Below are 27823 nucleotides of genomic sequence, written 5' to 3' on the forward strand. Positions count from 1 at the left end.
AGATTGCTGGAAGGGACTAAGCATCTGACTATCAGACTCATCTTCCGTGAATTTGTTTACACCTATTTATCTGTTTTCTAAGCCTGTGGCTATTTGACAAAGTTCAAGATTCTTCTTCTATCTCTGTTTTATCACCAGATTCTAGGAGCTAATGATAGTCAGGGTCAGAAAGTTAGCACTTTGTGCTTATTCTAGAGAAAGCTGTTTTCTCTTGTGCTTGCAGAATCCTCAAGTGGACAGGGGTTTTATTACACTGTTACAAACTCACTATATGTTTTTTCACAATGTCTATTTACTTCTGATCATAATTCACAACGCAGTTTAAAAAATGGGCTAAGATCATACATGTGGATCTAGCAGTGTCCAAGCTGGCATGCTAAGATCCTCTGTTGAAGCTGAGCAACATGACTTCTAGTTCCACTGCTGTAATGTTCATGCATTTAATGTTAAACAATAATTGGGCAAAAGACAGATACTCCAGTTATTGTGGACTTGAATCCAAATGGACATTTTCCTACCCCAGTCCAGTACATTTGGCCATAGCATGATTGATAACCTTGATGACTTTTGCATTACCATAGCAGGAGGAGAATTTTCCTTACACGCTTTAGCTTGTGGAGCTAAGGAGGAAAAGCATCCCAAGTCTGCTATTCTAAGAGTGTATTACATTATTATCACAAAATAGTACATTATTATCACAAAAAGTAGACACCCTTAGCAATGCCTTCTGGCAGCTCAAAAGGAGAACCTGTGTAGGACTATGGGCTGGATGGTATGCTTCCTAAGTTTTTCTTTTACCTGTAAGTTTTAAAATTTATTTGCTTTCCATCTCTGGAGAAAAATTATGTGATTGGAACCTTACCTTACATGACTGAAGAGCCCTGTAAAATTGTTACTACCTTTTCTCATCCTGGAACATACAGAGATTTAATTTCTATGTCTTAAATATTATCTTAGAGAATAAAAATGAGCTAGAGTACAAGGAAATCTCAGACTATAGTATATGAAAACTGACCTTAGTTTTGAGGATTTATTGAGTTTCTGATATACGTACAAGTCTAAACCTTTGTTATAGTATGTTCTTGATTTCAGTTCTTGATGATCTTTTTAAGTGTTTGTTTGGGCGCTGTTTCTGCCATATGGTGATATGTGGTGTTGCAATCTTACTGCCTCATCCTTAAGCAAAAGGACCCATTTAACAAATGCTAAGCAACTATATAATATTTAATTGCTAAATCAGAAATTAAAAAGTGAAACAATGTATTGTCTATAATCCTTATTAGCCAAGTTAACTGGGCTGAGGTCTGCTTTGGTTTGTGACAGTTTGGCCCTTTTTTAAGATAGCTTACCTTCCTTGGATTAAATACGAGAAGGCATGAAGGAGCCCTGGTACACAAAAAAATTGCTGAATGTCTGAACAGATGATTACAAGCAATTCCATTTATTAAGTTTAATAATTTACTGTTTCCCAGAGTGTTGTTAAAGCTGAATGACCTGCCTTGCTTTTACAGTAGGGAAGAACTATACCCAGGTGTTACCACAGGTCAGCTGATACGGAGTACCTTGCTGTCAGTAAGTTCATTGTTTGTCTTTCTCTGTCCAAAGCCAACTTCCTCATTGCAAAACTCTGGCCTTCCCTGGAACTGGATAGACTAGCTTGAGTTTGAAGCAGTTCCAAACCTGAGTGGGGGAGCTTTTAGTTAAGGAATAACAACAAGGAAGGAATAGAATAAAAAAAAAATTAAATCTTTACATGAGTTACATTGTAGATCTACTCCTACAGAAGTAAAATATGTCTTACACTGTGGTAACTAGAACTCTGCTAGATGTACATCTACAGCAGTTTAAAATTTGCTATCATCTGTTATCCTGGCAGTAGCAATAAGGCCGGGCTCAGTGCAGCACAGTCAGTGGTGTGCTCAGCTCAGGAAGACAATTTTAAAGTTCTCAGAGCTGCTCAAAGCTGTCAGTGCTTCAGTGCACATGTACCTGTACATCCTTGCAGGAAAGGGGGTGTTCTGGCAGTGGGTGTGTGCCAGTTTACTGGATTCCATTCCCACTTGGCTCAGCATTGTTGGATTATTTGCAAGGTATTCAAGGCACCTCTTAAAAATGTATCAGGGACCTGGCACTTGACTATTTTGAATGTGGGTGTACCCCAGAGGCTGCAGTCTGGCCTTTGGTATACATTCGATTCTGGGTAAAGGAAGGCAAACTTTCCAGTCTTTACTGGGAAGTGATCCACATCATTCCCACTCATTTGTACAAGTCTCCATCTTAACACTACTTACTACTTGCCCTCTGAACGTTCCTGCTTAAGCCTAGATGGTCCTTCTAGCTGCCTGCCATGAAAACTGACAGCTCATTTTCTACACCCTTGAGGTCTTTTGTCCTTAACTGTTGTTCTTGAGAGAAGAAACCCATCATGGTATTGATTCAAGTGGATGTTGTTTCTAAGTACAGCATTTTATATACTACCACTCAACTCCTGCTGACTCACTGAGGATATTTCATAGCCTATACTTTAGGTATCAGTTTGACTTTACCTATTCACCAAAATAGGTTAACAGATCCTGTAGATGCCATACTGACACTTTCCTACGAAGTATTTCTCAGGAGGCAGGTAGTAAAGTAATTTAATTACTTATGTAAAGTAATGTAATTACATATTAGGATCCAAGAGACAGCTGAATGGCCTGTAATTGATTTCTTTTCGGTCAAAACCTTCCTGGAAAACCCAGTTGTAGGAGGTGGAATGATGGTATGAAGTGAAAGAGAGCTGTCCTAATGGGAATTCCCAGGTTGGAGGATCTGCTGTATCACCCAAGTGTACAAAACCAACATAGAACAGGCCTGCTGGTCACATTCTTCTGTGTTTTGAGTATTCCTGATGAATTTTGGGAGAAAAGGTAACCACATTTTTTAAGAAATTCCATATGAACTCTGCAGACTGTAGTAATTAGATGTGTGATAATGACCTTGTGTCGGTATTTCATAATTTAGTTATGCATTTAAACATTTCTGTTAAAGCTGCTTTTTTTTGCCATGATTAAAGAATCTTTGTTTCACTGAGCCCAGTATTAATGTATTCCAGATTCTGTTTCTTCAGAAGAGTAACAGATGTTCACAGTTTGGTGCAATTTTCAGATGAGCAATGCTGTTTATAATGAATTTTCCTGAGACCACCCAACTCATTTCACTTGTAACTTGAACTATGTCCAAGTGTTGATCTCAAGAGATGTAAAAGAGATGTAATAATTCTGTGCCCCACCCAGTTCAAAACACATGACTTAGTATAGATGGAATTTAAATATGTATACTTCCAATCTACATAGAAAGCTAAAGTTTTATCTTGTATGCCATGAAAAATGGTGGTGGAAATAACATTCTTGCTTTAATTATCAAGTATTACTAGAATTAACTAAAATTATAAAACAAAGATGAGCAAGTGAAAAAGCACAACCCAGTAATTAAAACCAAAGAAAATGAGATTTATCCTGGAAAATGCAGGTTCATTAAGCACCAAAAAAAAAAATAGAAATATAGCTTGGGATGAGGTGTGGGGATGTGACACAATGCATCACATCTTGTCAGAAACAGCTGCAATAAATTTTGTGCTACATTAACCAAAATACAGTGTGATTTAGAGCTGTCTCTATCCAAGCCAATAAAATTAATGTCAAATATTTTTTTTTAAAAAAAAGGATTTATAGTATTTAGGGATTTTAGAAAACAAGTATTGAGGAACTTTGGGCATCAGAAAATTAAGCTTCAATTAATATTTCTGCATTTATAAGAAATCTCAGAGATTCAATCATATCAGTTGGAACAACTCACAAAGGAGAAAGAAGCTCTGAATGACTTGAAACCATAAAAATGAAACAAACAATTCTGAATTGACATTAATTGATACTGAATGAAACAGATTTTTTTTCTTTCCTGACATTCATTGTACTTTAGATTTAACATTTAGTGTGGTGTTATTTTGAGATTATAAACTGAGAATGCAGAAAAAAAAAGATGCACTGAAAGGTTGCCATGGTAACCATAGTGTGCAAATGATCTATGTGAACATTGTGATCAGGGTAATGTCACACCATGGTACTGAGCCTTGCTGTTTGGCAGGTATGTATTTTACAACATAAGTTAAGTGATAAATGTAGATAGTTATAAATGGCATTAAAATCAATTATCTAATTTTTTTTTTTTTTTTTTTAGCAAGAGAATTGCTCTCCAGTGTGATGCAAGGAATTTCTTTTTTTTTTTTTTTTTTTTTTTTTTTTTTTTTTTGAAAATATCTTGGCTGGAGGGTTCTGAGCTGCATATAGAAAAACCATATAGAAAATGATATGGTTTTTAGGCACCATGAATACTCAGCCTTGTCCTTTGCCAGCACTCATTCTCCAGTCAGAACACCAGGGTTTTCATAAATGTGTGCAGTTGTGTCCCAGAGCTGGTGTGTGAATGCAGAGATTGACGGGATGCTGTGATCCCCCTGCTCTCAATGGCTTTTGTGTTTGCTTAGCTGCTTGCCAGCAATGAAGATGCTATTTCAGCATCTTCCTTTCAGCTGAAGCCAGAAATACCAAATGCAAAGGAAACAGTGCTGCTGTGAATACTGTAGAAAGAAAGGATTTTTTTTTGTGAAAAATAAATAAATTCATTAATCATTGCGCCTCACTGTTATCTTTTTTTCTCTTTCTCTTAACTAGCAGCTTAAGAGCAAACTGCCTCTTCAGTAATTTTTGTGTGCTGGTTGCTAATGAAATTCTACACTTTCTCATTTGGAAATGAAAAAATATTTTGTCAGTGCCTTGGTTACACATGCTGTGGTAGATATTAGAAACAATCTGCTTTTTATAGTCTTATAATAGTCTTGACTTGAATACATGCCTGACTTTTGAAGAGTGACCTGTCTTGCTTTACAACAAAAGACTTGTGCTTTTAAGCCTGAACTTAAAATCTTCTCAATCTCCACTTTTTATTTAGTTGTAAAATAATCTTCTGAGGAAATCAGTTACTTGCTTTGTTGTTGTTTGGACTTTTTTTTCTGTCTTTCTTTATGAAAATAAAAGAAATATTGAAACTTATATTAGAAAACGTATGGGATGTAACCTTCATTGCTGCTCTAGCTCTGTTTCCCAGGAAACAGATCAGAGCAGCATGAAATTTATCTAAAGCTCCCAGATCCGGTGCAGAAAAAGTGAAGGCAGGTCTAAAAACTGTCTTTTAAAGCAGTGAGTGCTAAGGACCTCTTACAAAACTGTGGTGTGAGAGTTTTGTGGAGAGTAGAGTCTGAGTGAAAGCCAGGGAGCCTTTTGGTGGGTCTGCAGAATGCAAACTTGGAGAAATTCACATCTGGGCAATTTGACAACTTTTGCTTACAGTTACTCAGGAAGGCTGTCTTTACTTAGACAATCCATTCCCATGAGGACCACAAATAGTTCCTTGGCTTGCCGGATTGCTTGTGATCAGGTGTCTGCAAAGGTGCTTGGAAGTCCCCAAACTTCTGCCAGCTGGGCTGTGAGCATGGTCAGGCGTGGTTCCAGCTGCACGGGGGGCAGCTCTGAGCCTCTGAGTGCGGCCTCTGCTTGTCCTGCTTTGGCAGGGGAAGAACAGCTATAAATCCCTTAGTCCAGTAGATCTTTACCCACATTTTAAGTCCTGATGTGCCACTACTTACCTGTGGAAAAACATTTGGCTTCAGAGTGCTGGATTTAGGAAATAAAAGCAGAGAATCCAAGTATTGTATATTTGTCTGTTGTTTGTAATGATGAAGCTTCCTGGTGTTTTCAGTAAACCACAATGTCACATTGTGGTACTGGAGCTACTACTAAAATTGGACTATTGCTATCTTCCTATGGGCAGGAAGGTTAGATTAGCATATGCATCACTTTGGCAAAAAAACCCACATTAACTGTACTTATTTCTGCTCTTGATTTTTCTGAAAAGTTCATATAGCCTGGCCATGACTGTGCATTTTTTTAATTTGCCACCTTCTTTAAGGCCTCTTTTGCCTTGCCTTAGAAGTAGGGCTTCCATGTGTCTCCTTTATGTGATCTTAACTTTGTATTCTGCTGAAATTAAATTTGAGTTAGAGCTGGTTGAGAATTTTCCATCAGAAGGAATTTCAACTAGAAATGTTTGTAAAACAAATTCAGCAAAAAAAGAATTCTTCAAAAAATAACTTTTTTTAACAGGAAAATCAAAACATACTATTCTGTTGCATTTAATTCAACCTGTTTGGTCATATTTAAGTAATTGACCTCAAGGATTTTATCTTTGAGTCAGTTGAATAAACAAAGCTCTGGAAAGTGTATGGCACACTGAAAGTATTTTTGATAGCAGGTGATAAATTTTGCAAAACTTTTTCCCCTGAAGAAAATCAAATGAATTCCTCCAAAAAGAGCTGACATGTAAGCACATTTAGCCCGTGTTTCCAAAAACTGTTCCAAAGTAAGAATGTGCTTACAGGTGTTTTGTCAAGTGTTGAGATGCTCCTCCTGTCCTCCCATTTTGAAAGGGATAAATATGTTACTCAACCCTTGTCATACTAAGAAATAGCAAGCAAGGGAACACTATTTTAAAAAGAAAGATGCAACTTTTTCTAGTCCAGTAAACACTAGAGTTTGATGTTGGCTTAAAAACAAGCAGGAGATGCAGGAAGGCATAGTAAGAAGTGAGAGTGTGGTTTTCTTGTACACCAATAATAACAAGCATTAGAAAATATTCACAACTAGTAATCAAGATTTTTTTTAGAAAAGGTAACATTTATATTCTTATTTTGTACAGTTATAACCAATTTCAAAATTTTATCTTTCTGCTTTCAGAATGATCAGTCTATGCAAGATATGCAGATAATTGGAGGAGATGATCTTTCAAAGCTGACTGGCAAGGTTTGTTCATTTTATATTTAAGAAAGAAAATAAATTCACTAAAAATACTTGAGAAGAGCTATATAATTTTTGTGAGATACTAATACTGGAATCAAAGTGATTTATTCTTCTGTATTAAATTGCTGTGATACCACTGCTTTCAGTTTGCAGATGCCCAAAAAAGTCAGAATGTAGCCTCTCCATCCTTGTGCAGGATTTCCCAGTATACAGCAAAATTCGTGCTGTAATGTTTCCCCTTAGCTTGTTTATGTCATGGAGCCTTGGTTTTTTTGCCTTCAATGGGTGTGTATAAGCAAAGTGCATATCTCTGTTGAATTCAGCATATGAGTTTAATACCATTTTTCCCTACTGCACAAAATTCAGTTGTGGAGCCTTTCACTCAGAGTATCAAATGGGATTTTTTATTTCAGCATCAGGCTGGCTATATGACTGAATCTGCACTAAGCTTGAGCCTTGTGATAAGGAGAGAGTGTGGTTTGAGGCAGTGAAAAGGCCATTTTCATCCAACCATGGTAATACAAAGCAGTACTTTGAAGAGGAAGGAAGGCTGATTTCATTAGGCAAATGGTCTGTGTGGTAAATGGTCAAAAAATCTTTACTTATGCATCAAGGCAACACAATACTTATCTTGTTATTTGTACTGCATGTGCAGTCATTGTCTTATTAGGTGGTTCTAGATAATATCAGGTTCTTCAAAGCACTCAAATGGAGCACTAGCAAACTCATTTGTTCTGTTGTACTATATTTGTTTTGTTGCACACAAGAAAAAGAAGAGGAAAACAACTTTAAATATTTCATTAATATTAAATAGGGTTTGATGCAACTAGAACTGAAACTTTAAAAATGCTGTTATACTCAGAATATTTTAGTGATATGTATGCACTCAATTTACACTTCTAAATACTCCTGCTGGGTGTTGTTTCCAAATTACCACTAAAGCATTAATCATATTCTGGGGAAATATTAATTAATTTGCTACTTTCTAATATTCAAACACTGGAGTTACCTGTTTTTCTATGATGATTTTGCATATGTTTCATTACCTCCCAGGCAGAACTGGCAGTGCATCTTACTTAACATTTCTCTTTTTGAACACAGTTCAAACACCTTCTAAACTTCCAGGCCCAGCTTTCCTTCCCCATCTTCCAGTCCCAAATTTCCTTGATTAATGGTTGCTGATATTAATATTATTTTCAGACATATTTCCAGTGTAATTTGAATTCACTGGGCAAAACATTACTTTTTGCAAGACTTTTGTGTATTTATCTGTGTCCATATGTGTATGAGAGAGAAGAAAGATTTGACCCTATTAAGTCCTGCTCTTATCAAAAATTTAGTAAATTGTTTTCTTACAATGAAAATCCTGGTAATCTTTTTCTCAGTGTCGTGGCTCTCCTGTTCCCAGGCGTGGAATGGGACACAAAATTTGGCTGTTGAAAAGCTGAGAGATACTTGCGGAGAAGACTGAGCAGCAACATAGTTTAAAATACTGGGCAAGGAGACCAGGATCTTGGGTAGGTGTGAGGTGACTGCTTTGGGAATAAATTGCTGCTCAGGAGGGAAGCCCAGTGCTGGAAGCTGGGTGTGGAGGCTGAAGGCAGGCAGGAAGGGAGAGCTGGGACTGCCAGGGGAGCAGACACTCAAAGGGCCTGTTTGGAGTTTGTATGTAGGGCTGTCTGTGACACAGCTGATGTTGGAATAATGAAATAGCATTTTCACTAGAACACGTGAGAACAGGATTCCCTTAAGACTTATTTTACTGTTTAAAAAGCTGGAATGCAAAGCTTAGGCTCAAATGCTCATGCTTGCATGTCTAAAGTTGGATATGTGAAGGAGTGGCCTTATGTCTACAGATGCCAACTCCTCCATCTGTTGTTGACTTCAGCAGTTAAAGCAAGTATTCAGCACATTTTGCTAATCAGCCATTTGTGGGCTGATTCAGAGCCTCCTACAGGCCATGTAAATCTTTTCCTTGAAGTGTTTTAGTACCTCTCTTTAGCTGCTGGCTTTTAAAACTGCCGGTTCAGTAGTCATCCAGTGTCACTGAGTGAATTAGTTGAAGACTTACTCAGAGAATTCAACTTATTTGCTAAAGAGCAAGCTGTGTTCTTCCTCTGCCTGCTTGGAGTATTTAATAAGAAAAATATTGTAATTACATTGAAAAATTAATATACTGAGTTAAATCTCATTAACTTACTGATCATGGAAGGTGTTTTCAAAAGCTCAAGTGTGGGCTTGGAATATAAGTTCCATTATGTTTCTGTAAAGTTGAAAAGTATCAGTAAAAGTAAACAGTTTTGAAACTCACACAGAAAAGATTCTGAGATTTTGATGTTGAACTGCCTTTCATTAAGTAATAATACCTGGAACCTCAGCTAGCATATAGTCTTAGTGAAGAACTAAGGCATGTTTCCTGCCTATTGGAAAAACAGATTACTGAGTGAACATGCTGGTATATAATAATGTTGGGGGTTTTTTCTGAGAAAGCTTAAAGAAAGCAAAAAAATTTAAAAGCTAATTAGAAAGAGACTTTTAAAGAATAGCTCTTAGTTCTGTTAATAGCTCTTCAGAGTAGTATCTCCTCTGTACTTCTCTACAATATGCTTTTGTTTATAAAATTATTATAAGCCTGGAAAAAATGTATAATGATCTAAACCACGAAAAAGAGAAATATTATGAGAGTTGGCATACAGACCCAAACTGCTCAAATTGTTACCTGAAGAAAATCATCCTCCATTTGAAATTATTCTTCTGGGAAGAAGGTCACTGAGGCAAGAATGAAGTTTTCCATAGCACAAATCATTAATTAAGGTACTTGAAGAATGAATCCTGATATAGCTTAACACTCTAATGCTTTGTAGGCATTTCTATCCAGAAAAAATATAATTTAAAAATCTCTCCTTTAATCATGCAAGTAGTGAATGTAAAGTTTCTCAGTATCTGATTTCATGGTAAAGTAGTTCGTTTTCAATTACTTTAAAGCTGAAATGCTCACTTGTTTGTAATGTTTGTAAAGGGGAAAACATTTTGAAAACAGGAGATAATCAATTACTGTTCAGAAATCTGTTTCACAGCAAGATGGCAATGAAAATGTATGGAGATAAAATGAAAGAACAAATAATATAACCCTGCATAGTATCAATACTGTAACCATACTGTATAACACTGTATGGTTACAGTATTGACACTGTAAAAATTCCTAACATATTTTCAAGTATTTGTGACATTTGAGCAAAGTAAATTTTAAAGCATCTAAAAACTTCAGTAGGTTCAGCTGTACCAGAGTTGTGAGTAGCACTGCCATTTATCTCTCATATTTGAATGCATGCATATTTTGTCTGAGGAGCTTAGGAGCTGGTTTTGTAGTCCAAAATCTCTAATGACGGGAATAATTCTGTATATCAGTCCATATGTAAGATATGTCCTGTAACCTTTCAAAAAGCTCCTGTACCACTTTGACTTGTCTCCTTGCAAATGAGACAAGTCAGATAAAATAATACAGTTTATTTTTTTTTGCAATTAAATACTTATTACAGTTGTATAATATATTTGATATCAAACTTAGATCCATTATATTGTCATATATAGAAATATGCTATTTCTATATAGCATAGAAAGTGAACAAAATAATCATTATTAGTTTTTAAGTTAATATGAACTTCAAGCTGAGACAGAGTAGTTATACAGTTAGTATTATACAATTATGGAGCCAGTGAATTAAAAAAAATTCTGTCAATGCTTATGTTCTGTATGAATTCCCTTTGTTCATATTAATTACATATTGTTGACAGCCAGTGGTTTTGTCATTTTCAGTGTAGTTTAGAAGGTCATAAATAGCCATCAAGAAAAATGGAAAGTGAGTATTTGTGTTTTCTCTGCACTTTGTTGTGTTTGAGCACTCCATCCTCACTCTGATGGTCTCCTAAAATAACTGATCAGCTCATAGAAAAAAGAAGTTTCACTCAGAAGATATCCTCCATGCAGCTCTTCTCAATTCCTTCTGGTAGGATTTGGCCTATAAAATCTCCAAACTTCCTTTATATGGTTTGCCTAAATCAATTTGTCTACTGTCTACCATTTTCTTCACCAGCTTGTCATTTGGGAGGATGTTCCAGGAACATAAAGCATTCTCACTTTCTTCTCTTATGCCTCTCTCATTTCATTCCTATTTTATTGAACCATTTTCTATGCATGTCATAGTCTCCAGCAACAGTTCTGAGAGCTGTTTCTCTATCATTCTCCTAAATATGTTAGCATGTCAGTATTTAATAAACCATACATGTGGCCAATGTTTTACTCTCTAGATTAATATATATATTATCCTCACCATTTCAAGTTTGTTTCTCAGAATTGTATTGGTTCTATACTTATTATTCTCTCCAGTAGTATTCACTGTGATGACTAATGTTGTGATTTCTTCCCCATATGCATTCCTTTCCAGAGAAATGCACATAAATGTGGAGAAACAATAATGCCATTCTCTTTAGAACATTATGTATGAGAGACAATTTAAATAACAATATACAAAATTCACTATACACTTTGGCAATAGTCATGTCCCCCACTCACCTCAGCATGATACTTTATTCCTACCAGACATGCAGCCTTGCCTTCTTCATCTTTTCAAAGGTTAATTTTACGTGTCTTGAAGCATTGCATCTTCAGAACCTCTGCTTAACTGCCAAGTTTAGTCACTGTTGTTCTGCATTTTTTCTTAATTAGATTTGATATTGTCTATTCTTCTGACAGTTGCCACCCTTAACTGTTTTTTTTCCAAAGCAAAAGACACTATTTTTTCCTTCTCCAAAGTCAATCACCTTTCTTTGCACTTCTTTCTTAGATAATTTGTTCTACTGTTCATCATTATTTTCTTTTGTTCTTCTTGTTGTTTTGGAGAAAGGAAAGTATAGAAAAACCTTTACAGCCTTCCTATCCCATTTTTCACATGGGCTCTTCTCAGCCCTGTCTGCCCGCTTCTACATCTTACCTGTTCATAATCCTATTTCACTTTTGTCCAGAAAATCCTCATCCAATTCCAGATGACTGGAAGACTGTACTTCTTCATGTAACTAAGAAAATGGAGACATGAGTCATTCCTGAATTACCTCTAGATTAATTTTGGTAGTTTGTTCTACTTTTCATGCACAACAGAAGGATGCTGTGAAGATGGCTGCAAGTGGAACATGAATGTGCCCAGCATTTGACACAATGCTCTCTAAGAACAAAGCATGAGGTCCTCCATTATGTCCCCAACTCTGTTAACTCTTGGAGATTCTGAACTTGTTTTAAATAGCACATTTTAAATAGCTGGAGTTTGTATACATGGACTCTTAACACACTAACCAGTTTACTCCCATCAGCAGCTGCTACTGATGAAATGAAGTGTCTGAGAAAAAAAACATTTTTGAGATGTTATATCTGTCCTTCCAAGTATGACGTAACATGTGGATGAGTCCAGCAGAAAAGATGAAAATCAGACATATGTGACTTTTTCTAGACCCCTGTAGAAAGTTCCTAGCTAGATGTCTCATTTTACAGAAGTCTTTCATATTATTTTCTGACATTATGATAAAGTCTAAGTATCTGTGGATTTCATTCCTGTGTGCATAACATAAAAATATTTCACTTCTCACAGGAGTCCTTGTAGCTTCCTTCGAACCTCTTCATTGAAACTTGATGCATTTTTATTTAATTTTTGTTTGATGGTGATTCTTCAGCTCTATGGCACTGTCATAAAATGTCTTGTTTAACCACTGGTACCTGAGGTTCCCCAAATACAATGCTAAGAAGGCAAGTACTGCTTGGGTGATGAGTAAACTGATAATCCATTAAAAATTCAGTTTGAAGAATCACATTAACAATTTTTGTAATTCTGATGATATGGAGTACACATGAAAAGGTGTCTTCAGAAAGAATCTAACTGAAAATGCAGACTACTGGATGGAAATTTATCTAAAGTGAATCAAAATACACTATATTGTTGCTTTTTATCCTCTGACTCCCATTTAAAAAAAAACAACAAAAAACTAAAAAAAGAAGTAGAGATGGATAAAAAAAATTTTGTGGGATGAAGGTGGTAGGGCTTTTGGATTGTTTTTGTTTTTTTTTACAAATATGCTTTCACTTGTAGAACTGGCAAATAAATGAACTCACCTTTTCTTGACACTGTGTATTCATGCATACTTTGCAAGCTGGTATAACTAATAATATGTTACAAGTACTCCCAAGTAGTTTAAGAATAGTTCTATCCAAGAAAGAGACAGGAAGGAACTTAGGATATCAATGGGGATTTGAAGATAAAAGTATTTCCATCAGTCCAAATTATGCCAACCTTCCCACATTAAGGTTCATTTTTTTTCCCTTTGTTTTTTTCCTTTCCATGACAATTAATTGGCCTGATCACAAACAAGGCTTTGTTTAGAGATTCCTTTCTCTTAAGGCCCAAAAGCATCTTCTGGGTGATTAGAATTAAGGGTCCCAAATGATAATTTCTTTGCTACAGTACCTACAGTGTATCTTTTAAACAACCAATGATTTTGATTTAGAGGCTTGATGGAGAAGCCTCCATATATCAGGCATGTTATACCAATAGTCAACTGTCTTCACTGCTAAAATGGTGAACCTAATTTTCTTTTCTGAATTTGAGCAGTTTTTTGTCTTTTACTGTGGCCTTTTTTAATACCTTTGCCTACTGGATTTAGCTGTTTGCCATTGTCAAATTTATATTGCCATATGGTTGCATATTTGCCTATCACACAGTCATTACTTAAGCTTCTTTTAGATAAACTAATCCATTGGAAGCCTGCTGTACAGTACTGGCATACTGTAGGATGTAAATGAGACAAGGTTTGAAGGTGGAATTAACAGCACGAAATTATTAGTAGGCAACTGATATAGTTGGAAGAAATGAAATTTCAAGCATGCAGATCCTTCTGTTGGTCTGAATAGAATCAGCAAACGTCAAGCTAAGTGCAGATTGGGAGAAACTCTTAATTTTAACCTAATGTGGTAGTCAGACAATTTGGGATAAGAGAAGCAATTGCCCTACATAATCACCTGCCCTGTGACCAGAGGGGCAGATAAAAATGTTAAGAATTCCTCTGAGCTAAAATAAGAGAGGAAATTATCAGCTGTGGAACACTGATAAATGAGTTGAAGGGCAGCTGCAGAGAAGGATTATAATGTGCTGTAAAGCCACTATTTTATTCAGTCCATGATTTCGAGTGCATACAGCAGTTCTGAATTTTTGTTCCCAGGCTCAGCTGTTGAAGGTATTTTGTGGTCTCTCAGGCTGTGGGCTGAAAGGTCAAAGTTCTTTTGTGAAAAATGTTCCCCCACTGGGAAATGGGCTGTTAATTAAATAAAAGCTATTACTTCCTGCTAGAAACCTTACACTCTAAGGTATTTTTTTCAGTTCTCTAATAATTTTTCTTAGTTTTAAGTTCTTTCTGTTCTTTTCTTTCTATTAAAGAAAAAAAAGGTATGTATGCTATTCTGCTGATTTTATGCTGAAACATTTAAGGAGAAAATAACCTCTTTATGTACCTACCTGATTTTCTTGCTATACATGTGAGGGCTGAGTTTGTCCTCATAGCGGTAGTGTTGCATTAAATGCAGTTGTTTATTTGATTATTAAAGTATAGTTTCAGCTTTCAGGGAAATACTCCCTCTTTCTAAATGTGCAACTTAGAATTTTTACCTTGTTAAAATTTCACAATTTATATTAATTCAAAGACACAGTTTTCCTCAAAGTCTTCACTGTGCTAACTTCAAAGTACTACTATTTCATGGCAATTCTCCTTTGAAAACAATCTTCCTAATGGAACATAAAATCCAAGTCTAGAAAAAAAATTGTTATTCTTTTCCAGGAAGACGAAAAATAATTTCCATAGCACTTACTACTGTCAGGCAGGAGGCAGACATGCTCTCATTACACTGCTTGGTCTTGTTAGCTGACATTGTTCCGTTTATTACTGACCTGTGGGAAGGTAAACAATAGAAATGTATAGACTCAGTGCCGGAGTAGTTTTCATCTTACGGCAAGTCAGGATTTTTTTGAAGGTACTGTAAAAACAACATACTTTCCTGCAGTGTATAAATGTGTGTGGCTTTAAAAAGCAGTAAATAACAGATTTTCAATTTTTTGCATGTGTTCTGTTCATTATTTTTAAAAAATTAACATTCACAGAGAGTTCTCTTTAGCATGAGAGACAAATTCACGTGCTACCTGGGGATTAGAAATTATTTCTTCCTTATTTTACATAGTACTAGTATTGCCAAAAACCTTCTTTTTTCAGATGACCCAAGACATGCTCCTATGGGCAATTTTTACTATTGTCTAGAAATGTATATGGAAACGCAAATTTTATTTTTGTGCAGATCAGCTCACACCACAAATATTATTTCTGCTGAGTTCAAATGTTCTTGTACAGAGTTGAAAGTTGTGTGTGCCCTGATCACTCAAAACTGGAGAATTTTAAACTTCACAGCACCCCTTTGCATTCAAAACCACAGAGGACAATTTTAAGGCCACTCCTCTTTAATGTTTTTATAAAAGAGCTGGACTCATAAATTGAATGTACATTAAGAAAATTTGCTAATAATGCTAAAACAGGAGGGGCTGTGAACTCCCTCAGAGTTCTGCATATGCTGGAGAGCTGGGCAATCACCAATTGTATGAAATTTAACAAGATTCTCCACCTGGGACAGGGTAATCCCTGTTATATGTAAAGACTGGGGAATGAGAGGCTGGAGAGCAGCACCATGGAAAGGGACCTGGGGGCCCTGGTCTGTGGCAAGTTGAACCTGAGCCAGCAGTGCCCCGGCAGCCAGGAGGGCCAACCCTGTCCTGGGGGCATCAGGCACAGCATGGCCAGCAGGGCAAGGGAGGGGATTGTCCTGCTCTGCTCTGCACTGGGGCGGCCTCACTCCGAGTGCTGGGGTCTGCCACAATGCAGGAAGGACTTCTGACTATCAGAGTGCGTCCAGGACAACCCGGTTGGTGCAAGGGCTCAAGCGCAAGATTTCTGAGGAGCGGCTGAGGTCACTTGTGTTGTCCAGCCTGGGGAAGTGAAGGCTGAGGGGTGCCCTCATCACAGCCTACAGCTTCCACAAGATGGGCAGTGCACACAGCTCTCTAGTGACCAGCAACAGGACAGGAGGAAATGGAATGAAGCCATATCAGGGGAAGTTCAGATTGAACAGCTGGAAAAGGTTCTTCACTGAAACTGTGTTCAAGTCACTTGAACAGGCTCCCCAGGTAAGTGGTCGGGGTCTGAAGCCTGTCGGAGTTACAAGAAGCATCTGGCCGATGTCATATGGTTTAGTTTTAGGTAGTCCTGCAAAGTGCAAGGAGTTGACTGCTTGCTCTTTATGACTCCCTTCCGACTTGAGGTGTTCTTTGACTCTGTAGCACCAGCCTACCTTCTGCCAGCTACCTGGTAAAAAGCCGTGTAAACACAGAATGAATCACATCCAAGTCTATGAGCTCCCGGCCATCCCTCTGGTCTATCAGTAATGGAAGCTGATTCTTTTGCAATGTTGATTCTTTTGCAATGACTCAGTAGGAAGGTGTTTCATTCTCTGAACCCAGCATCCCTTTTTATTTGGACTATGTATGAAATCTTTCCAGGACATACTTTAAAAAACTGACTGTACTCTGTCTCACTCTAAGATATATTAGCACCATTATTAGATTTCTGGATGTACTTCAGAGATTGTATTGGTGAACATGGCTCTGCTCAGAAATTAAGCCATCTTTAGTCTAGTCAACATGTCAGTAAATATTCCTATATCCTGTTCTCTGAGTTTCAAAAGTAGACAGAATCCAGAAGGCTGGATTACTTTTCTTTTCATGTGGTTTCCTTCTTCGTAATTGCCTCAAAAACATCTGAAAGGACAAAACATTCTTGATCTATGTGGTACAGGAGCTTCAAACACACATACTTGTGAGAGATCCTTTTGTCAGTGTTCTTTAGCTTCCTGTTTGTCCAGCTATCAGTGACTGCTGCAGCACCACAAGCTGATGAGTTTTGCCAGTCCCTTGCACACCGGCTCACATGGGGACTTCACAGTGAAGCTGAATAAGGTCTTCCATGGAACTGACCTTTCACAAGAGAGGCTGGGCGCAGCCAGCTGTGCGTTTAGGATGATTAGGTGACATTACTGACAATGTACTAATTTGTTGTATCCATTGCATTCTTCTTTCATCCTCTGCTATCCATCTGATGAAGGATAAGCTAATCTATTTCAACCAGTTTTAGTTGGACACCACTGCTATCTAGTCTTGGACACTGTGTATCAAAATATTTCTTGGCAGTTTGCAGTTTGCTCCTCTACTACTCTGCTATTCCATCCCTTTTCTGAAATCTTCTATCTGTAGACTGCTCCAACAGTAGAAAGGCAGGGAATAGGCAGCAACACAGTCAGTTTCCCAGCACAGTATTTTGTAGGAGAGGGTTTGTGTACCAGAGGATGGCAAACCACTCTGAATGCCTTTGGTTGTAAGCAGCAGTTAGTGACTGAAAAGTATGGAGACTTTAGGCACAGTAACCCTGCATAGTGATAACAGAGATTCAAGTATCACTCTGAACAGTTAGGATGCCTGCTTACTTATAGTTACAAAATGTTTTCATATCTAAATATTTTATAGGGCTTTTCCACTGCAAAGGCCTTACCTACAGCATTTCCCCATAGTACAGAAAAGCCTCATCAGTGTTTTGGAAATAATGAGAATGGGCATAATACAAAACAGCATCTATGTTTTCTGGCCTAGACATCTTATAGGAACTTCCCCAGTGTATATGATTTGCAACAGTTGGACTCTTTGACTCTATGGATGAGAGACAGCATCCACCAAAATCCTTCCTTGTCGAGTTAGTCAATAAATATGAGATCTTACACTTCAGCTGAAGTCATGTGCAGGTGACTATCGCTCCTATAGCCAGACAAACCTTTCAGGCATGTCTGGATCCACGTTAATCCTCTTTCCTTCATATGAGTCATTTGTGATAAAGAGACACATACAAAATTAAATTTCTATTAGAGAGATGTGTAACTCTTGGAAAGCTGTTCTCAAGAAACAGTTAATTATGCTTCACTGTCAGACAAGATGCATTAAAGCATGCTCTCCAGGGACTATACAAAATTTAATTCATGACTGAAAAGATGAAATCAGCATTTAATGATACTCATGCTACCTGGAAAAATACTACAAGATATTGTGATCTTAAGAAATTATTTTAAGAATTTGGTTCAAAGAATGATATGTAAAGACAATAAAGGTGAATCTGTGTTTATACAGAAGCAATCTTTTGCATAAATGCAAGTGAGGGAGGACTGACTCAGCAGCAGTCCTGGAGACAAAAGGTGGATCACAAGTTGCACATGAGACACCAGTATATTTTTATAAAGGATGTAACTGTTGTACTGGGATACATAGAAAGGAGGATTATTTATAAAGCATACAAAGTGGTTCTTTTATTCCTCTTGACACTGGAAAAGACTTTCTGGTTTGGAACACCACAACTGGAGAAGGATTCTGACCAACTGGACTGATTCCAGAGGAGAACAAAAGAGTGATCAGAAAGCTAGGAAATATAACTTGTGAGAAAACATTAAATAAATAGAGGTTGTTTTATCTGAAAAAGAGGAAACTGAGGAAATATGTCTTTCAAATATAGAAGAGAAAAGAGAAGAAAACAAAGCTTTTTCCATGTTCTCTTCAAAATAAGTTCAGGCCAAATATCAACAGAAGTTTTCTTATTATATTTTTGCTCTTAGATAATGAGGTATTGAGGCACATTCCCTGGGGAGATTCTGAAGTAGTCATCATGTTCTAGAAGAAGTGAATCAGATATCTGTGAAGGATAGTTTAAAATTTCTGCTGTAGCCCAACAGAAGATGATCTTTCATAGTGTCTTCAGACCCATTTTCTATTATGTCTATGATTATTTTTTCTCACAAGTTAAATAGTAAGGAATATATAAAGACATACTCCTCCCTATTGGTTAACCCAAATTCCATGGCCAGGGAGGCTGCTGTTCACTCATTCTGTCCAACTTTGTGATTTCCACACGTGAGCATGCAAAAGAATCACTTGATCTTGACAGAACAGCTGAAGCAACTGTACTAGCAAAGAAACTTATTTGTCTGTCAATTAAATGTCCCAGGACTTTGCTTTTGTCTCAGTCTGTAAGTGCACTAACAGATGCACTAATAGATGCTCATGGCCATGACCTGTGTCCCTTGGGGCCTCTACTCACACCTGTGGGCACAGGAACACCAGCTCAGCCCTGGGCTCAGTCCACGCCTGGTCTGTGCTGTGTGGGACCAACCTTCAGCTCAGCTGCAGCCAAACCTGTGCCCTACTGCAAACACTGACCCAGAGCCTGACTCACAGACTGACTTTGTTGGACCTGTCTCAAGCCTATGGACCTGCCTTGAGATCCGTGGGCTGTGTTTGATCATGGTTACTCTCACTGAGCCTGGTAGTAAAGGGTTCATTTCCATTTTTAGTTCTGGTGAGGTTCTTTCCGTGTCAACTCTTTTGCTCTCTCCCTATATCATATATATGTATGTGTGTGTAAACAAATCAATATTTACATATATCACCAGCTGCACAGGTTCCTTGGGGTAGTTAAGCCATTACTCCTGCACATTATCTTCAGGTGTCCACTGACTGAATCAAGAAATTTCCTCATGCCTCAGACCCAGGTGTCCTGAGCTAGTTCTCAGAAGTTTTTTTTCCCACTTATGACTTCATGCAGGAAGCCAGATGAGATCCAAATTGGTTTTGGATCCGAATGGTTTCCTTCAAAAATTGTGCTCCTACACACCTGTCATAAGCTTCTCCTGAACATGGTTTTGGCTCTTCATCTTATCTAGACAACTGATATACTTCCATTCTTTCTTGGAGGGAGAAGTTTCTAGAGGCAGGGTATCTTCAGACTTTTTGTTGTTAAGAGGCCTTTAACTTTTTGCCTTCACAGGACTAGGTGCTTGAGATCCAAAGTTGTTTGTGTCAGCAGCTGAGAGGTTGAAAGTCAGGAGCCAAGCAGGATAACCACCAGTGAAACCTGTTATGAAAACACCAAAAAGGAGCCTCCCTCCAAGACTAATATACATTCCACCAGAGCTCAGTCTAAATTAGTGGCTTTCTTGAGTGGTATCTCCACTGCTGACATTTGCCCAATTGCTGCCAGGAGTTCCCTCCACTCCTGTACCAAGTGTTTTGCCATTTCAGAAGCATCCAGGTATAATACAGTGTGTGGTAATGCGTTTCTGCAGTGCTTAATGCATGAAGTATGCCATGTTTCCCTACCAAGCACTGTGAGTGTTAGGAAGAGCTGCAGTACGAATAGAAATATGGATAATCTATATTAATAATTTACAGGTTGAAGATTAAAAATTATTTATGTATCAGTTAATGAAGCTGTTAAAGGTGTGCTGGTTATGAGCATGCTCCTTTCACACACTCCTTCTCCATGTGTTTGAGTCTCTCTTACAACTCTCAGCCTTGGGTTTCTGTTATGGAAAAGGAAGTTAAACAGTCTCCATGTTACGTATGCAGCAAAGCCAACCGGCCTGATAGAAAGGAAGTGGAATGTAAACTAGGCTGGTGGATACTGCATGGATATGAAACTATGTGGTCTCGAGGTTTTGCAGGACACACAGCGTGCACATCCATGTAAGGTGTATACACTGATGGATAGCTAAAGGTATTTGTGAAATGACTTTCTTCTTGCTACTGCAGGTTTCACTTCAGAAAGTAGATCTTAATGCAAGATTGTAAGAGTCCATCCTTTTGATCATGCATATGATCATGCCCACTAATAAATAGATTTTTATTTCTTCTAATAAGGACATTACATCTTATTATTGCTTTTAGTAGAAGAACTGAAGTCTCCTTAGACATTGTAATTCCTGGAACAGTGATGAACCATTTCAGCAAAAAGATTCAGCCTGTGTGATGATACTGTCATAAAGCTTGACATCACTGCTCTTGGCTGGGCCACTCCCCTTCTCTTCAAATAATACTGATTTCAGCAGCAGTATCTGAGGAGAAAGAGGGCGCTTTGCAGTATGAGAGTGGGTGTTACAACTTGGCCTCTAATCCTTTACTGTGAAGTTGCTCGGATGTGGGTGGAGGGAGGAAGAGCATTTCTTTCAGAGAAGGAATATTATTGCTGTATTCTCATAGTGACATTGGAAATAGTATTTTAGTGAAATATAGGGTACACTGCAGTACACAGCTAGAGATGCTGGAATGAAGTGAAGCTCATTCTCTTTGGATTTCTTCCATCTAATTTTATTTTCCAAAGCTACATCCATTCTTGGACAAAGAGGATAATCTAGACAGAGCTGAATTAAGTTGTAGTCCCTGACTGCAGGGCTTGCTCTTATGGCTGGCTCTTTTTCAGGGCACTGAAATGAAACAGGAAACTCCTTGTGTCCTACTGTGTTGTACATATGCACATGGACCAATCTTCATTTCCCTTTTTAAACCATTTGTTTCTTTTACTGTGTGAATATTATGTAATTGTATTCCTTTTTGTTTGTTTCTTCCAGAATGTTCTAATTGTGGAGGTAAGCTGGGTGCTTATGTCATATTGTACTTAGATAAAGTCACACAGACAAACCATGATTGGCTGTTCAGTTTCTAAATCCTGTCTGTGTTTACACTTCTCTCGCTGGGAGGTGGTGAGGAGGGAGGAGGGTTGATTTGCTTAATCGCCTCTCAGTCTTTTTGCAATTGCATGACCGATCAAACTACATTGATGTCACTCTAACTGGTGCTCTGCCTCATGATACCCAGGAGTCTTTGTTTCTGCCTCATTTGATTTGCTCTTTCTATGGTTTCATCAACTCCTGTTCTTCAAGTTGTTCTGTTCCTTGGAGGACAGTGAATCATCTGCAGTGATGCTCTGCATTTCTCAGGTGCATGACTTTGAAACAGTGGCCCTGCATATGCTTTACAGCCCCAGAGTTGTTCACAGTCTTGTTGGGAGTGTCAGTCATTCCCTCAAGGCCCCCAACTCCTGCATCCAGCTCTCCACCCAGCAGTGTCCCTGGGGGACAGCCCATCACAGAGCTGTTGCTAGTGTAAGTCAGCAGTGTTCAGTTGTAGAGGGAAAGAACATGTCACCTCACTGGTGCCACAAATTCTCATATAATTAAGATATGTGGTTCTCTTTGAAAATGTTGAATAAGCAACTGGGACAGCTAGAGAGCACATTAGGATCTGCTTGGCATTTCAGAACCAGTTTGCTTGTGTGGGAAGTAAGCTGGGCAGTGTAATGAACTGTATACTGTTGAAATTTCTTCTTAGCAAAGAATAGAAATAAAACCATCAGCCACAGAGACGGCTGGTTACCTGAATAGCTGCTAAGAACTCCAACTTACTCATTCCAGCTGCTTTAACAGAAATTAAAAATGTCCACAGCAAATTTCATATTAAGCAGCTGGAGGGCAATGACAAGGTGTAGCTAATCCACCCCCAAAGTTCAGGATCAACAGCTGTGCTCCACGGTCAGTTTTCTAGCCAGGTACCTATTGATCTCATTGAGATTATACTGGATATGGCAGCTGTGGAGAAATCACATTTGTACTGTGATTTTTACTGTGTATTTGCTAATACAACAAATAGGGCAGAGTTAGCCCCAACACGGAGACATGGTGACATACTGTGATCTCAAGCATAATATGAAAAGTCTAATAATCCCTGTATCCTTGCAGTGCCCAGTAGAGTCAGCTCCAGTCCCGAGTTACATCCCAAGTACTTGCAACATAGCTGTTTTCAAGAGGAAGTGGACAGTCCTTGAACTGATAATTTTATGAATAGAAAGTGCTTGCTTCAAACAGTGTAAGCTCAATTATAGCCTTTTTTGGATGTCGTTTACAATGCCCTGGAAAAACAAATCATTTCTACAAAATAAGAATGTGAAACTTCTTAGTCATTGTCCAGATTTCCTCCTTTCAGCCTTCCTTTGTGTTTTAGTTACTTTATTTTTCTTGTTCTATAAGGATATTGTTGGAACTGGAAGGACCATGAAGGTTCTGCTTAACAATATAGAAAAATACAAGCCAAAAATGATTAAAGTGGCCAGGTGAGTAAAACTATCACAAAACTTAGTAATTATTTACTCTAGTCCAGCATATTTTCCAGAGTAGATTCCCATTCAGACATCCTGCTTTTATTTGATGCTGCAGTATGAAGGAGAGCTGTGCAGAGGAGCTGCCTGGGTCACTAAGGGGAGGGTGAAGGAAAGGAGGGGAAATGCTTTTGTATTGTTCTGCCTTGGCAATGATCCTCCAGCCATTTCAAGACTGGCACTGATGGACTCGGGAGGGGAATACACCCAGCTCTTCCCTGCAATCAGGATGTTGTCAGGAAGAGAAACAGAACAAGAACAGCGACTCACATGGCTCAGATTTTTGATAAAGGGAATAGTTTTATGTGTGCTATTCAGTTACATATCTAGATTTAAATGGGGTTTATTTTATTTTTAATTACAGTTTGTTGGTGAAAAGAACATCTCGGCCTGATGGGTACAGACCAGATTGTAAGTGTTCTGAAAATCCAACTAACAGTAGAAGTTACCACTACTCTTGTCACTTGCCTTTCATCACATTCTATGGACTGCTAGAAGCATTGTAAAATACCAATTGTCAGTGGGTCTATGGGATGCAATGGAAGGATTTGTATAATTGTCATTTGGAAAGCCTACCCGACTTAGGTTTTCTGCAGAATACTAACTTTATTGGGAAATTTTGAAAGGGTTTAATTTTATCAATGAAAAATGAGTGTTTTATCTTCTGTCTCTGACAAAAAATATCCAAGAGAATATCCTTTTCTTCTTTTTCCTTCCTCATTGCATCTCTCTGGAGGAGCTGCAGGATTCCATCTGAGCATGAAAGGTGTTTTATTTTGACTAAGTATTAACAAGTTTTACATTTTTTAATTCAGAAAAGCACTTCTATTTTTTTTAAGTATTATTGTTCAAAGGGAAAACACTGATATTATAATTAAATCCCACCTCCTGAAAAGCAGAAGATAAATTGGGCTTTTTAAACTTTCTCCTGCTGCTCAGTTTGCACCACACCAGCACCACTTCTGTCTAAATTATTGGTCCTTAGAGTGTGTTATGATGAAGCTGTAAATGGAGCTATACCAAGCAATTGTCATTTTAGACTTATTTAGAATAAATGATGTAATAACAGGTATGTGGCTAAATATGAAAAGAATAGATCCAACTAGAAGAGATCAACCAGTATTTGCTACTGAAGAAGTCTCTGGTCAGCTGAGCTGGGGAGGAGGGTAGAAGGAGAGTAGGCAGGTGAGTACCAGGAGGCAGCATGAAGGGTTTTGATTTGGGATGTGGGAAAGAGGGAAAATTTATGAAGCAAAAGTTACTTAAATGTTGGGCATGGCTGTGAGGTTTTAGCCCTGTTATCTGAACTATGGTCCAAACATTTTGTTGCACAGCTTTTTACACAGTGGAGTGGTATTTTTTAACATTTAGAATTTAACCCAGTAAAACTAAGGCATATATTTGACTGGATTCACTAATGTTAAAGATATAAAAGTGGCAATAAAATTACTTTGTGAAGGGTAGCTTTATATTTTTATGTATTAACTTTTGAATGAAACACATTTTATCCTTGTTTATTCATAGTGTGATGAATTCTATAAAACATCAGAGATCTCTTTTGTAAATCACTGACAGTGATATAGCATTTCCTCACTTACCTAAATTCCAAAGTGCACATAACCTTCAGTCTTAAGCAACTGAATAAATTCCTTACCTGAATATCTGTAGAATTTTTTTATGTGGACCTGTTTTTGTGTCCATAAGATTGGGTTTTCCTCTAGCTATTTAGAGAACAATTTGGAAAGAGTCTAACTTGTTTTATGTAGTGTTGATATTGCACAGACCTTCACACTCAGAAAGATGCATGTCTGTGCTTGGCTTCAGGTGTGTGAGTTGTATAACTGAGGTGCACTGCATGCATTTACTTTGTTAAGCATGTGCTTGAATCTTCATGAAATTGGGGCTTTAATTTAAAAGCATTTGACTTGTTTTGGTAGCATAAAATATGAGATAGATTTTGCTGTTCTTAGCAGAAAATATATAGATCTCTGAAAGTTACTTGTGATTTAATATTCCACATTTTTCCATCATTACTATGATATAGGACAGTAATCTTCACACATGTATACCAATGGAACTTCCAAATGCAAGCAGAATGTTCCAGCTCTGATTTTGGCTTCCTTCCAAAATGTGCCAGTGATAATTTTATACAAAATTATTCTCTCCTCTCCTCTGACTGTTCACATCCCTTTCACAAGTACTCTATGACAGGGAGCTGGTTATGGGGCTACTGCTGGCCATGATGTCTCAATCAAAAGTAACTGACTGACAACATATAAGTAGAGTTTGCTTGTTGAGAACCACACATGAATTTAAGGGCTTATAATTGCCACTGATCTTGTATTGATGGTGTTTGTTATTTGTCTCAATACAGATTATGGATTTGAAATTCCAGATCTATTTGTGGTAGGTTATGCCTTAGACTACAATGAGCACTTCCGAGATTTAAACGTAAGTTTCTTGTAAAAAAATGGTTTTAAAACTCATTGATCTACTTTTTCTATATTTATTCTCATAAATATCCCACAATTTTTCTCCTCCTTGGGGCCCTGTGGAGGTGTGTCTTTGATGTGGTTGGGATTTGGGATCCTTTCAGTGAGTGCAAAACTCCCTGCAAAACCTCAAATAATCCAAAGGAGTTCTTGCTCAGCACTGTGAACAGTTCCCTCCCCCTAAGAGCTCCCTAAATTTCCATCTTCTGTGAACCTAGGGCTTCTCAGGTCCACCATTGCCAGTATGTGCAGAGACAGCAGCAAAAGTGAAACACAGGCACAGGTCAAGACAGTTTGTCTTAACGCTATGTTGCCTGTCCCTTTTCTCAGAGAAGTGAGGATGGAAAAAAGCTGCAAACCTTTCCTTTGCTTCTTGTGGCACTCTTAGGGGAGCATCTCAAAGCTGGAAATTCCAAGTGGGAAAACTTGCTGTAGCTAGAAAGTGAAATCAGAATTCACTTCCAGATGTCTGGAAAGGAAAGAGTAATCATAAGATCACTAGGTTAGCCAAGCCTAAGTATTTGTGAACAATTAATTAATAATTAATAATGTACTCAACCATACTTTTGCAATCTGTTCTGTTTTTTTCAGCACATATGTGTTATCAATGATCATGGCAAAACAAAATACAGAGTCTGAAGCAGTAACATCCACACCTGAATATTTCTGTGAAGCAGAAATTTGACTACACTCCCTCAAGCATCTCCCAGAAAAGCAATTTAACTGGCTTGTATGTCTTTCAACCCAGTATAATAAGGGCTTTACTCTAGAGAGGCTGATGAATATTTACAGAAGTGAGAGGTCTTATCTAAAATGTGAAGCATAGGACTTTTAAAGTTACTACCTTTATTAAGTATTGAAATTACCACCCAAGATGCCTTTTGATTAATAACTTGTCTGCCTCAGGTCACAATGTGAACACATCTTTTCTTTGCTCAGTTCTTCATTCCACCTATTGCAATTCATGTACTTCACTGTGTTGCACAAGATAGTTCAAAAGTGCCATTCTGTGCATGAGGATTATTTTACAAGATTTTACTGACTTCATCATGTGAAATTGAAAGCATTATTTTGACTTAATTCCACAATTCAAAAGTTTCAGTGGAAGTTTTTTGTTGTTTTGCAGTTCATTACCCACTCTTCAAAACAAAATTTTGGCTCTCAGAATATGCTGAATTAGAGTGCAGGTCAAAATGAACCTTTGCAAGACACTGTTGATCCAAAATTGGAAGATATCATGATGACATGGTATGTCATGTACCCATAGATCTGACCTGTTTAATGTGCTGAATCTTAATCAAGACAAACCAATGCCAGGCAGGTTTGAATTTCTGCATGGTATCCCTTTCTTCTCTAGGACACAAACAAGTATAAACATTAACTGTGTTCTCCTGAGCTTATATTCTTAACTAAACTTCATTAAGCACAAAAGTTTAATGTTAGTCAGACAATTATTCAGTTCTGATTTGATTTTTGTAACATGTCTAAGTAGAGACTTTTTGTAGCCATCTGTCACCTTCAAGAATACAGGTCTGACAATGCTGAAGAAGCCTTGTATAGAAAAAAAAAGAAAAAATATATAGGACAACACAGAAAACCAGTTAATGCATGAGTGTTGTAGACTCTAGACTCCTTCCTTTACAGATCATGTTTGAAGAAGTTTGTGAATTTTATGTACTGTATTAACTGTGAAAAGTTTAATTCTGTATTAAATATAAGTGTTCTTAACAACTTTCCAAGGGAAACCAATGCAAAGTAAGTAGCTGTGTATCAGTAGCTTTGCTCTGAACTGTGAGAGGCAGATTGTTACTAGCTGCAGATTCCTATAAACTAATAAAGAAACATTAGGAACACTTATTACATTGCACAGTTGTTTGTTTTCCTGCTTCGGCATATTTTGCACATCCCATAAAAGCTTTTAAAAAATATGAATTTACCTGGTAAAATAAACATACCATAGGTATGTATTCTGTAGCCATTGTTATTTGGATAAAGTCCATGCATGATGTTAAGGGAAAGAAAAAGATCAAAGAATTGTGATGATTGCTAGGGAAATGCCTTAGCTCATCTCTACTCCTTTAACTTGTATTTTAAAAGAGTTCTGTTGAAAAGCTTTCCTTCAGAGTAAATTTCTTCTGTTTTAGAGAATAATGCATACCCTTACAGAGCCTGGAAGTAGCTGCTGAAGAATTTAATCCCTTTTTGTTTAATGAGAGTGGTAACATTTTTCTTAACACTTCTGACTGCTATGGATTTAGCAGTAATGACACATTGCATAGAATGA

The 27823-nt window shown here is 37.6% G+C and overlaps 1 protein-coding gene across 1 annotated transcript in view; it reads left to right on the forward strand.

Annotated features, from left to right (window-relative positions):
• PRTFDC1 (phosphoribosyl transferase domain containing 1) overlaps positions 1-27396 on the forward strand; it is a 39480-nt gene extending 12084 nt beyond the window's left edge. The window contains exons 3-8 of the mRNA XM_041489117.1: positions 6831-6896; positions 21465-21482; positions 22920-23002; positions 23412-23458; positions 25422-25498; positions 26131-27396. Of these exons, the coding sequence (XP_041345051.1) occupies positions 6831-6896; positions 21465-21482; positions 22920-23002; positions 23412-23458; positions 25422-25498; positions 26131-26178 (339 nt within the window). The 3' untranslated portion in view covers positions 26179-27396. The remainder of the gene's footprint in view (positions 1-6830; positions 6897-21464; positions 21483-22919; positions 23003-23411; positions 23459-25421; positions 25499-26130) is intronic.
• Positions 27397-27823: the final 427 nt, after the last annotated feature.

The sequence above is a fragment of the Pyrgilauda ruficollis genome, unplaced genomic scaffold, assembly GCF_017590135.1.
Source record: "Pyrgilauda ruficollis isolate IOZ18807 unplaced genomic scaffold, ASM1759013v1 scaffold12, whole genome shotgun sequence".
Lineage (NCBI taxonomy): Eukaryota > Metazoa > Chordata > Aves > Passeriformes > Passeridae > Pyrgilauda > Pyrgilauda ruficollis.